The following is a 13,127-nucleotide window of genomic DNA, read 5'->3' on the forward strand; positions in this document are numbered from 1 at the left end:
ATAGAAGCAACTTGCACACCAGGCAGCAAGCTCTCTGCATGGAGAGATGTAGCAGCGAAAGCCATAGCCTGAATGTGAATCACCCAAGCAGGGCTTTGAAAGTTATTTGTGATGTGTATTCCCAGCCCAGCCTGATCACGACCTCAGTGAAACAGATGTCGCTAACTTACGTTGGAGATCTGGAACACTGAGAAGCAGAGGTCGAAAGATCGGTGATGAAATTAGTAGAAGCAAAGCGAACAGCCACGCATACACATATATCCACTTTCTCTAATATTACTAGAGAAGGTTGGGCTGCATATGCTTCTTTCCATTAGTTAGCGCACAAAGAAATGCTACAAATGACCAAAAAAATATTTTTCTAGTACAAACTGATGATTAATGCCAAGTGTATCTAAACAAAGCTCGAGCAGCTGGTGTGACCGCGATAATTTATTGTGTAAATATTCCTTTACCTCTTCTGGTTATTAGAACAAAAATCCCCGCTAATTATTCCAATGTACTATCCGTTCATTATTTCAATTCAAGTGAGGTTAAAAATTAGTTTCAGTCTTAGATTGCTTATCCAAAGAAGACATGTTTTCTCTACAAATAAAGGCCAAAGGGTCAGGCTATTGTATATACATAATTGATAATATAGAAACATCGTCAGGATTACATCCAGTATGTGTGATTTTTGTTGTTGATCCACAACGGATCGACAACCAACCACAATTACCCAACATGCACAACTTTTAGGCCCGTCGTCTGAAAATAATATTTGGTTTATCGTAATATGCAGAAATTCAGCCAGTACATAAAACAAAACAAGTATCACACAGATAGCAGGATATGTTCAAGTCAAATTTACACCAGCAAACTCCAAGTAATTCAATCTTAGAAGTATCGCCATACAAATATACAGTAGAATTCACAATTAGCCACACAGATAAAGGGTATACAAGCCTGCGGAAGAAAAGCAGCATGAGATTCTTTTTACAACGTAAGCTCATCTATTTTGTTCTTCACAAGCATGAGCAATATGATACACTATGGGACATAACGAATGTGGTGCCCAAGATATTAGCAGTTATATGTGGATTTGGACTGACAACTTCCAGCACTGATCACCAGAAAGGATGCATTCTGATACCATTCAAAATGAATGGGACTAGTGCAAATATGCCCTACAAAGAGAATTCACAATTTTAAAATAAGAAAATAACCAACAACATAATGCTTGAATCAAAGGTAGTCAACAGCATAACACGTTAGCCCTGGGGCAGATTTGGCAAGGTTCATGTGTGTTCCATTGAAACCCAGTGCTTATAAAAGAATTAAGTATGCAACATGACTCGTTTAGCCTAAATACAACCTAACATACTAATTTTGCTCCTTAAAGAAAATTTTGATGATTTCATCTTATGCGTGAACCCCATGTCAAAAAATTCTGACTATGTCACCTTGTTAGCAAAGGTCTACACTAACATTTACTAGCAGTAGCAAGCATGAATGCATAAGCATCTAAATGGTAATATAGTGTCCAAGTTGTAAGAAAAAAAAAGTAGTTAACTACAATTAAGATCATTACTTTTATACCTAATATGTAATACATTCTTGAGATTAAACTATTGTAACAATAATCAAAAAACATACTTCTATTTACAATATTGGGCTTGTTAGAGATATAGGATATTATTCCCTGGCTCCCTACCTTGTATTGAGTTGGTAGTTTGCCTAGTATAGCACCTGATTATCTGCCATTCATGGCACCCTATACATCTATATATACAGACCTAAAGCCCTCTTGATGAATACATATGCTATTCATAACATGGTATACAGAGCCTAAGCTAGGGTTAGGATTATTTTCCTCTTTCGCCGTTGCCTTTGGTATTGCACTTGCGCCTGCCCACCACCACCATCGCTACCGTTGTGCTCTTCATCTTGAGCACGTTGTTGGTTTCTTCTTGAGGCCACCACATCTCCGTCGCTGACAGGACACTACTGTGGGCTCCGTGCAAATTCGTCGGCTTGGTTTTTCTGGATCAAAGTCAACATCCAACGCGGCTCATTTTGACACCGTCGGATCGTCCCGTTGCCCTTCATCCCACCGACGCTGACTCGATCTACCGCGGCTCCTCCTGCCGCCACCGAGACATCCCACCACCCTTCATCCTACCACCGCTGACTCGTTCTGTCGTGGCTCCTCCCGTAGCGGCTCATCCTAGCGCCGCCAAAACGTCTCGCAGCGGCTCATCCTGCCACTGCCGAAACACCCCGCCGTCATGGCTCATTTGTCGTCCGCCTTCACCCGATCTCCGCACGCCACCGCTCACCGTTGGTCGCCTATCGCTGCCTGTCGTTGCTCTATGACCTCTCTAGTAATCACGACCTCTCTGTTACCTCTCGTGGCAGAGACTAGCGAGTAGGGAAGCGGTTTTGTAAAAAAAATATCATCTTCTGGTCATGTCTTTGTTGCTTGCTACTCGATGCTATTTAGTGGCACAAACTACCTAGATTGAGTTCTTCACATGCATATTCACATGTGTGGGTTGTGGCTTTTGGATTTTCTTACTGGAGATCTACCTTGACCACCTTGCCCTCTTGTTCCCACCGCATTTGCGATCTCTGATCAGGCTACTGAGGAAGAAAAACTTAATCATGAAGACACCATGGCATCCTTTGAGGCTCAGTACGTCACTTAGAGAACATGGTGGGATGAGGATGCTCGTGCATGCTCTATTATTGTCGCTAGTATGCAGGAGCGCTTTGTTGGTGATGTTGGTATGGACACTGCTCAACAGATGTGGGAAGCTCTTCGTTGACGCTATGAGCCTATTGGACAGTCTACTTATCTCGCTGCTATACGCTAGGAGCAAGCCTTGCAGCAGGGTGACTCTGCAATTGATGAGTTCTTTGATCAGATGTCTATTATGTGTCATCAACTTGACACTCTTGGACCAAAGCTATCTCCTAGCACGTGTTCGTCTTGTCATGGTTAGAAGATTCATCTGGAGCTCTGTCGTACCTACGACATCTTGACACGTTTGCAGTCCAAGTTTGAACCATTTCGTGCTCAACTGCTCGCTTGTGATCCCCTTGTGTCTCTGATCCTTCGCCTAGTGGCATCATTGTTTGGGACACTTTCGTGGTTCGCGTCTCTTCACCCTTATTCCCCTTGGACTTTTAGGATCTGCCTCGAATGATATATCTTTTGATTAATGTCAGGGTTGTAAACTTGGCAAATAGGTACAACTCCCTTATCATTCTAGTGAGTCAGTGTCAGAGTCCTTTTGATTTTGTTTATTCTGATGTATGGGGTCCGCTCCATTCTTTTCGAATGGGGGTCATCGATACTACATTATTTTTATTGCTGATTTCTCTTGCCATACTTGGATCTACTTTGTCACATCGTAGTGAGGCTTTGAATATCTATAAGAAATTTGCCATCATGATTCGTACTCGGTTTGACACTACTATTCATGTTTTTCGTGCTTAGTTGGGGAGTACCTTTCTAGAGCTCTTAGTCATTTTCTTTTTTACCAAGGCACTCTTGCCTAATTCTCTTGTCCTGGTGCTCATGCTCAGAATGGTGCTACTAAACGTAAACACCGACATGTCCTTGAGACCGCTCATGCTCTTATGATTGTATCATCTGTCCTGCCTCATTTCTAGGCTGAAGTTGTTTCCACTGCCACATATTTAACTAAAATTCAGCTTTCGTTCACTCATCAGGGTGATTCCTCTTGAGTGTCTTTGTGCCAAGACATCAGACTACTCTAGTATTCGCCTTTTTGGTTGCGTGTGCTATGTTCTCCTTACCCCTAGCGCGTGCACCAAGTTGACCGCTCGATTTGTTGAGTGCCTCTTTCTAGGTTATAGTGCTGAGCATAAAGGGTATCGCTGCTGGGATCCTATTGGCCTCCAAACGAGGATTTCTCAGAATGTCACTTTTGATGAATCTCGTCCTTTCTATCCTCGTTCATATTATGATGTTTCTTCCACATCCTTAGTCCAGCCACTTACTTTCTCAACTTTCCCTGATACCCCGATCACCACTATCACTATCCCATAGCCGAGATCCTCTCCCTGACATTACCCTCTAATAAGCCCTCTATTGCCATACCTCCTATTTCTATCCCAGATTATAGGCCTCTTGTGACACATCGACACGTGTCGCTCGCTAATAATTGATCCTCCTAATTTTCCATCCTCTCGCACGCTAATAATTGATCCTCCTAATTCTTCATCCTCTCCTAGTGTGTCATCTTCTTCAAAGGCCATGCCTAAGCCTCCCGAGTCTCCTCACTATGTCCTCTGGACTGACGATCAAATCGGCCTCCTGATCGATTTGGTTTTGCTGGTGCTATTCTAGCTGAGCCTACTTCTTGTTGTGATGCCATTTTCATCCAGAGTGACAACATGCCACGGTAGAGGAGATCGTTGCTCTTGAGCGTACTGACATGTGGGATCTTGTTCCTCTTACTCCCCATGTTCGTCGGATAACTTACAAGTGGGTTTATAAGGTTAAAACCTGCTCTGATGGCTCCCTTGAGTGGTACAAAGATCATCTTGTGGCACAAAGTTTTCAGCAGCAATATGGTCGTGACTATGATGAGACTTTTGCTCCTATGACGCACATGACCACTGCATGCACTCTTTTTGTTGTTGCATATGTTCGACAGTGATCTATCTTAATGGTGAGCTTTGTGAGGTGTTTATGTAGCTGCCACCTGGTTATTCAGTTCCTGGGGGCATAATTTGTCATCTTCATTGCTCTCTTTATGGCATCAAGCAAGCTTCTCGTGTCTGGTTTCAGTGCTTTACTTCTGTTGTCACTGTTGCTGGTTTTTTTCTAGCACCAATGACCATGGGCTCTTTGTTCATACCTCATCTCGTTGTCGAATCATTCTCCTGCTCTATGTTGATGATATGATCATTATTGGAGATGATTCTGAGTATATTGCTTTTGTCAAGGCACGTCTTAGTGACCAGTTTCTTATGTCTGATTTTGGTCAACTTTGTTACTTTCTTGGGATTGAGGTCTCGTCTATACCTGAGGGTTTCTACCTCTCCTAGAAGAAGTATATTCAGGATCTTCTTGATCGCACTTCTATCATTGATTGTCGCACTATTGAGACTCCCATAGAACTCAATGTTCATCTTCGAGCCACTGATGGTGAGCCCCTTTCTGATCCCACTCGCTACCAGCACACAGTTGAGAGTTTTGTTTACCTTGAAGTCACTCGACTTGACATTTCTTATGCAGTGCATATCTTGAGTTAGTTTGTCTTTGCTCTCACTCAGCGCCGCTATAGTCATCTCATGTGTGTCCTGTGTTATCTTCACGGGACCATTTCTCGGCACCTTTTCTTCCCGAGCTCCAGTTCTTTGCAGCTCCAGGCCTATTCTGATGCTACTTGGGCTAGTGTCCAATCATCGGTCCTTTTCTACCTATTGTGTTTTTCTTGGTGGTTCACTCGTTGCTTGGAAGACTAAGAAGCAGATTGTAGTCTCACTCTAGTACAGAGGCTGAATTGCGGGCTATTGTGTTATTGACAACAGAGGTCACCTGGCTACGGTGGCTACTCGAGGATTTTGTTGTGCCGGTTTTTGTGCAGACTCCACTTTTATCTGATAGTACAGGTGCTATCAGCATTACACGTGATCCAATGAAGTATGAGATTACTAAGCACATTAGTGTTGATGCTTCTTATACGCGTGCATAGGTTCAGGATCAGGTGATTGCTCTTCAGTATATATCTTCAGAGCTTCCGTTAGCAGACTTCTTCACAAAGGCACAGACCAGAGATCAGTATAGCTTCTATCTTTCCAAACTCAGTGTCATTGACCTATCATGAGTTTGAGGGGGGGGGGGGTTTAAGAGATATAGGATATCATTCCCTGCCTTGTATAGTGCTAGTAGTCTGCCTAGTATAACGCTTGATTAGTTGCCTTGTATAGTACTACCTCTGTTTTCATTTACTTGTCACAAGTTTTCTACTGTAGCAATTTTGACCTTGCATTTTTTTTTCTACGAAAACTTTACGAACATGGTTATTAAGGTGTCGCTTAAGCGGTAAGACGGCCAGAGGACGATGCCATGCTGGACGCCACGCTTTGAAGTGGTATGGCGCCCGCTTTATTCGCAAGGCGTCCATAAGGTGGCAGTAAAGCGTCTCCATGGCTTAGGGCAAGGTGAGGCGGACACCATATGGGCAGCCCGTAGCATCTGGCGGGAAGAAGCAGGAGAGAGGAGGGAATCCAAAATTGGCGCAATAAGCAGGAGAGAGGAGAAGGAGAGAGAGCACAGATGGAGAGAGCCAACCTCCAGCTCCTACGCCACGTCGCGACGCCGCTAGATCCAAGCACCATCGCACCCCTTGAATTTGTAACTATGCTTGCTACTTTACTAGGATAGGATGATGATATGGCGTCGCCTTGCCTCATGCCTTAGGCACTAAGGCGGTAAGGCGGTAGTGAGTCGCCATGCCTCGCCTTTACGCCTTAATAACCATGTTTACGAATACTTTTCATGACGAATCTAATGATACAAAAGTTTTAGGTATATATAAACTTTTCGTAGAAAAAACGCAAAGTCAAAATTGCTACAGTGAAAAAGCTGATGACATGTAAATAAAAACAGAGGTAGTGTATGATTATATGCCTTTCATGGCACCCTGTACATGTATATATACGGGCCTAGAGCCCTCATGATGAATACAAGTGCTATTCGTAATAGGGCTAACTATTTTTGCACATTTTAATTAATGTAACTAATTCGTGAGTAAGGTAGAGTTTGGACATTTGTCATCTTGATGGTTGCTGAATACTATCTAAAGATTGTATACTTTTTGCATGAGGATAATAGAATTGATATTTGCAATGGTGACCATACCATGTCCAAAGTTACTAGCATAGTATTCTATGCTGGTAACCTCAGGATCCATAATGAGAACAGTTATGCAAGATGCAAGATGCAAAGTGGTATTGGTTCGATTTAACTGAGATAAAAACCATTGTGATATTCTGTTCATTGGTTAAATCAGTATACTTGTCTCACAAAATTTTAAGAAGTAAAACTAACGCTATTTGACTGAACCAGGGATGAGGCTATTCTAGTAAAAAGGAAACATTCTGTCACGGAGTGAAGAAAAGAAAACTTCGAAATGAAAGGAAATGGTAAATCTGGAACAAGTTTAACACAGCTATGTATCCAGTGGAAACCACCTATTTGGTGGAATCGTGAATACCCTCCACAAAACATGTTTTAATATTTCAAAAAATTCTCAAAAATATACCATATGTAGGAGAGGTGGTATTATATGACCATATAAATTTCCAAGGTCAAACTAAATTTCACTTGCAAGGTATGAAATTGACAAACAGCAAACAAACAGACAAAAATACAGTACAAACACTGTTCATCCTGCTTTTTTGTCTTTTCCTTCTCTATTTGCCAAGTTCATATCTTACAAACGAAATCGAGTTTGATCTTAAAATTTTACATGGTTTTATAATAAATATCACCTCCCCTGCATATAGTCATTTTTTGAGATTTTTCCAAAACTTCTAAACATGTTTGGTGGAGGGATTTTCACAATTCCACCGAATATGTGGTTTCCATTAGGTATTTTCCAGTTTAACACGTAGGTACTGAGACTTCAAGAGTGTATGATCTTTGGAAGGAGATGCCTTTTTAACATTGTTACGATGTTAGGCTCCATTGTTTGTCAAAAATTGAGGTCTGATAATAGCCTTGAGTTTTCAATTTCCTGAATCTGTTGACTAGCATACTTCTATATAGTATAGGTTTTCAAAATAGCAAGCTTTTTGTACAGTGCTTACTTTAAGATCATTATTCTTGTCAAAAAAAAAGTCACCCACTATATTTACAGTATAGGTAATTTGGAGAACATATATATACTTCTAATACCATTGTTCTATTGTCCTTTTTAGTACTGGAACAACTGATCCTTGTATCTTATTGTTCTAAATCTATGTCTTCCCAATAGTCGCACAGACCAGAGTTATTCAAGCATGTCAGCTGCCAGCTGGGCACATAACTGGAATAGCATATATTAAAATTTCAACAAATCAAGATCAAGAAATATACTAGTTAGATTTATTGTCACCACTATCATTATCATTCAAACCCATCATAATAGGGAAATACTCCATTGATTATCTGTCTCCTTAATCATTGCGAATTCTCTCAAGAAAAGCATTTGCTAGCACCCTAGTGTACTGCTTACCATAATGGCAACTAACATAAGGGCAACGCTGCAAGTGGTACATTTTTCAAACGAAGGAGATAAGAAGTTTAGTTGTAGCACAAAAGGGCACAAAACTATACAACATCAGTTTCGAAGGGGGTATTTGTATCACGCATAAAACAACAACCAAAGAACAGAGACTGTTTACCATTTCTCATGCATCAAGAATAATGTAATGAATCCATTTTTTGTTCTTTATACATTTAGTCTAGCAAATAGGGTACTTACAGCAATGGTGCATGCCATTAATCCAGGCTTCTCTCTGTGGTCCAATGCAACAAAGAATAGAAGGAAGGCACCAGCATACCAGGGAATGGCAGCCAAGAAGAACCCCAATAAGAACCTTCAATTGAATAAAAAATTAAGTTTGTATGGTGGAAACATCATAATTTTAGTTGAAATTTGCACAATACAGGGTAAATGCTGCACATGAGCAGATTCATTGCATGAAACTACGACAGACTTGCACAAATTCTTCATATGAATAAGAGAGCGGTGCCACAAAAGCATAACACTAACTGACATTAGTAATCAGCAATTCTTATATGGCAGAGCAGAGAGCATAATTCACTCCACCATTTAACCATATGACGATTAGAACAATTCCACTTTTCCTGTATGGATTCTTGGATAAATGTTTAAATCCAATCCCTATATCCATATACCATATCACTGTCAGACTACAAGCTAGCAGCAAAACAAAATTTTCATAAGGAAATGCACTACTCTAAAACATTGTTGATACGCCAAATGAAAGTGAAATGATTATTCATCTTAGAAATCAGAATAAGATTTGGTAGACAAGTCTCCTAGTATCTAAACCGAGATCTTGCAAGTGCTACTAAGAATGCACAAAAGTAGCCCATGAGGCATTTCCTCACAGGGCCACTTCTAACTTGTTACTGTCAAATCCCAGTCGTGAACTAACATAGCAACCGTAAATGTCTGCAGTTTCAATGTTCATGTTTATCTAATCCCCCCCCCCCCCACACACACCGTATTAGATTGATTCATATCACATTCGGACAAGGAAAGCACTTACAAAAACCAGCCAATGCCGACGCCGCAGAACGGCAGTGGCGGCTCCCGGACGGGGATGCCCTCAACCAAGACCTGCTGCTGGACGTTGCACGGGAAGGCAACAACGCTCCGACAACCAAACCCTGCGCACCAACCAATACAGAGGCACCGAGTCAGTTCTCTCAAATCCAGAACAGCAAGAACTGACGAGAGTGGTGCGGGAGAGGGAGGGAGCACCGACCGATCCCGGAAGCGTCGTAGGCGGCGCCTACGACGTGCGGCGGCGGGGAGAAGGTGCCGTAGTGGTGATGGTGGTAGGGGAGATGAGGGTTGGGGGCGACGGCGGAGGGGGATGGGGATGGGGATGGGGATGGGGGGAGAGTGGTTGTGGTGGCGGTGGGGCGTTTGGCCTCGTGCATCGCCGCCATGGTCTGGGGCTGAGAATGGATGGGATCTCGAGGCGAGGTGCGCGCAATGGACTTGGGAGATGACGAGGATCGCCGGGTTTGGCGAAGAAACCGGACGGTGGAAGCGCGTGTCGATTAGTTGTGTCCGTACTTGCAACCGAAACCAAATTTGCACGAGAGGATATATCAAATATATGTATAAATATTACTCACATCAATAGATATAAGGAGAGACTCTCTTTACTTCTAAATAGCATATTTGTTACTTATTTGTAACTGCTTTTATTTCTAGTATTTTCGGGAGAGGGATGATGGCTTTGCCCGGTCTACATATGCAAATTAGGCTGTATAGCTAAATGCATATATGTTGTAACGGAAGCTATAAATTTGTACATAATAATATTGTTGACTCCTCTAAAACCAAACATCATCGTCGAAATATCTTTCAAGCAATAACATTGTTAATATTGTTGAAGCACTACAAACACTAAAGGCACTATTATGAATACAAGACAATACACTATCGTACAACCAAATTTACATCTTTATTTGAACGAAGATTCAGGCTAAGTGTTGGCGTCGAGCATAACAAAATATTTACTCATAAATTTGTTCCAAAAAACATAAACAAAAAATACAAATAATTTAGAAAATGACTACTGCATTGTCCTCATTGAACCAATTCAAGCATAAAGAATGTATCGATAAACTAAGCTACCAACAAGATATAATATTGGCAATACGCAAGAATCAAGCTCGTGCCGCCGACGAATAAGAGAAAATATGGTTCCTAATAAGCAGTGCGTACTGGACATCATCGCAAATAAGTTTTTTTCATTATCCACATAAAACCTTTTGTGTATTCTAAAGCTCTCCTCATCTTGACCTACTTGATGGGTTGTCACTCTTGCCCTTACCCTTACCCTCTACATCATATAAATTGGGTACCTCCTATCATTGAGCTTGCGTAAAAGAAAAAAAAATTATTAGATATATCACATCAAAGATAAGCGAAGTATAGATAGCAGCCACAAATCGATAAATAAGCAATAAACACCTCGACTGTGGTGTGAGGACATCTTTGTAGACAATTTTCTTAGTGCTCGTCCCACTCTACTTTGAGCACTTCTCCTTGTTCTTACATTCATCTGGGTGGCGAGGATCTTGATGTTCCTTCTGGTAGTGGCTCTAGATAACGCAACATATAGTGGGCCATGAGAGAACACTATCTGGGAAAGGTACATGTCGACATTCGAGATGGTTTGTCCCTATGCCTTGTTGATTGTCATGGCGAAGTTGAGACTGATAGGAAACTGCTTTCGTTTGAACTGGAAATAGAACATCTCATCATCCGAAGGATATAAGGGGATTTGAGGCAGGAAAATCCTCTTCCTATCATGCTACCCAAGCACGATCTCTGCGTCAATAGTATTTCTTTGGAACCCTCGTACCACAAGCTTTGTCCCGTTACAAAGTCCATTGGCAAGGTCAATGTTTCTGAGTAGTATGACAGGACAGTTAACCTTAAGCTTCAGCAGATGCGGAGACAGGCCGTTTGGGGTTAGAGAGTTAAGGAATTCCGAGGGTAGTAGTTCTGGGGGGTCATCTTCAGCGCGATCAAAGCTATGGTACACCATGTCGTCCCCCCAGAAACGGTCAATCATCTTCATGTTAATCATATTCATGCACTCATTTCATGTGAACAGGATGGCTCTCGACGTGATGAGTTTGGGTCAGTTAGCTTAGCATCGAGCATCGGAAACACGCTATCTATAAGTTTATCAAGGTCTGCGTCCTTTCATGTATACGGCACGCATATATCATCAGAAAGTCGTATGTTACCATCACCATCAGCCTCCTCGGTGCCATTACCGATGTGCAGCAGGTATTCTGTAAACTGTGGGTCGCTTTGAGCCCTCTTGTTACACATGAGCCTTAGGTGTCGCATGTGCTCCCATAGGTAGGACATGCGCAACATTGAATCAACTATATGACATCTTGACCCCTTTCGGACAACAGGGAGGACCTATCTAAAGTCACCACCAAACACAACCGTCTTGCCACTGAACGGGACATCTGGCCGTCCCATTATGTCATGCATGCTATTGTTCAGGGCCTTCACCGCCTACCTTTTAGTTATGGAGGCTTCATCCCACATAATCAGTGATACTGCCTGCAGAAGCTTAGTTGTCCCACTTTGCTTTGTGAAACTACAGAAACCCCCATCATCAATGGTCAGAGATATCTTGAATCGTGAGTGTGCAGTTCTTCCTCTGGGAATTATAGAAGTAGCAACACTAGACGTAGCCATCACCACGACGATCTTTCCTTGGCTGCGGACCATAGCAAGCAGTGATTTGTAAAGAAAAGTCTTCCTGTGTCTCCCAGGCCATCAACGAAGAACATGCCTCTTTCGCCATTGTCAACCGTGGCTAAAATCTCGTCGTAGGCGATCCTCTACTCGATGTTGAGGGAGTCAGATAAGGCTATGCGCTCATGATCCACACTAATCATAGACTCTTCGAATATCTCCCTCGACACACTATTTGCCATATCAAGTGCCTCATCGATATCAGGAAGAGGGAACAATTTTATATCCTTTCCCATCGACTGCAGCATGTTCCTAATATCTATCAAAACCTTCTGCTCGACCGTGTGTGTGCATTCATCAGTGTGGCGATAGTCATCTGACATTGCCTCAAGGTGTCTATTCCAGAGTCCACGCATGTCACTAGGCTCACAAAATACCAATATTGTTGCAAAGAGTCTTCAGAGTGATGATGACATCTGGAACAACTCAGCCCCCATGGGGGAATTGTCCATCGTTTTGTCTGCCGAATCAGACCCCCACTACTACAAAAATGATTTAGTGGGACGCCCTTGTATAGACGGGTATGTGGAGCCGTTTGTGCAAAGATTATCACAGACAACTCTAAATAAGAATCATCTGTGATAATGACGAGACCCCTCCGGAGGTAGCGAGACGCTTTTATTACAGACGGCTCCTATTATCATCTGTATTAGTATTACAGATGGCTCATATTTAGAGTTATTTGTAATATTAATACAAACAGCTTATATTTGGAGCCGTCTATAATAAAACGAATATCACAGATGGCTCCAAACATGAGCTATCCATAAAATTAATACAGACGGCTTCAAATACGAGCCATTTGAGAAAATAGCCGGGGAGAGGTGGAACACTTTAATACAGACAGCTCCAAACACGAAGCCGTATGTACTATTAGAACAGTACATCGTACCCTACCTTCGGATCAAAGCAGAATAGTGGCGACCAAACATGCACAGTTTTTGGAGGGAGAGGACGATTTTGATCAAAAAAATTGTTAGATTTCGATGAAAACTTAAAAATTCATTGGTATTTGTTACTCTAAAGTACAAATTATGTTCTATTTTGGTTTAGATGGTCTAGATTTTTGTT

General features: G+C 42.0%; 1 protein-coding gene across 1 annotated transcript; it reads right to left on the bottom strand.

Moving 5' to 3' along the window:
• Positions 1 to 797: 797 nt before the first annotated feature.
• Positions 798 to 9,859, bottom strand: LOC133926776 (large ribosomal subunit protein eL20z-like). Its single transcript, XM_062372852.1, has 4 exons — positions 9,520 to 9,859; positions 9,301 to 9,421; positions 8,487 to 8,601; positions 798 to 1,166 (listed from the first exon to the last, which is right to left on the bottom strand). Exons 1-4 carry the CDS (start codon positions 9,704 to 9,706, stop codon positions 1,107 to 1,109), a joined length of 483 nt encoding a protein of 160 aa, XP_062228836.1. The 5' UTR covers positions 9,707 to 9,859; the 3' UTR covers positions 798 to 1,106.
• Between the last annotated feature and the right edge of the window lie 3,268 nt (positions 9,860 to 13,127).

The sequence above is a fragment of the Phragmites australis genome, chromosome 8, assembly GCF_958298935.1.
Source record: "Phragmites australis chromosome 8, lpPhrAust1.1, whole genome shotgun sequence".
Lineage (NCBI taxonomy): Eukaryota > Viridiplantae > Streptophyta > Magnoliopsida > Poales > Poaceae > Phragmites > Phragmites australis.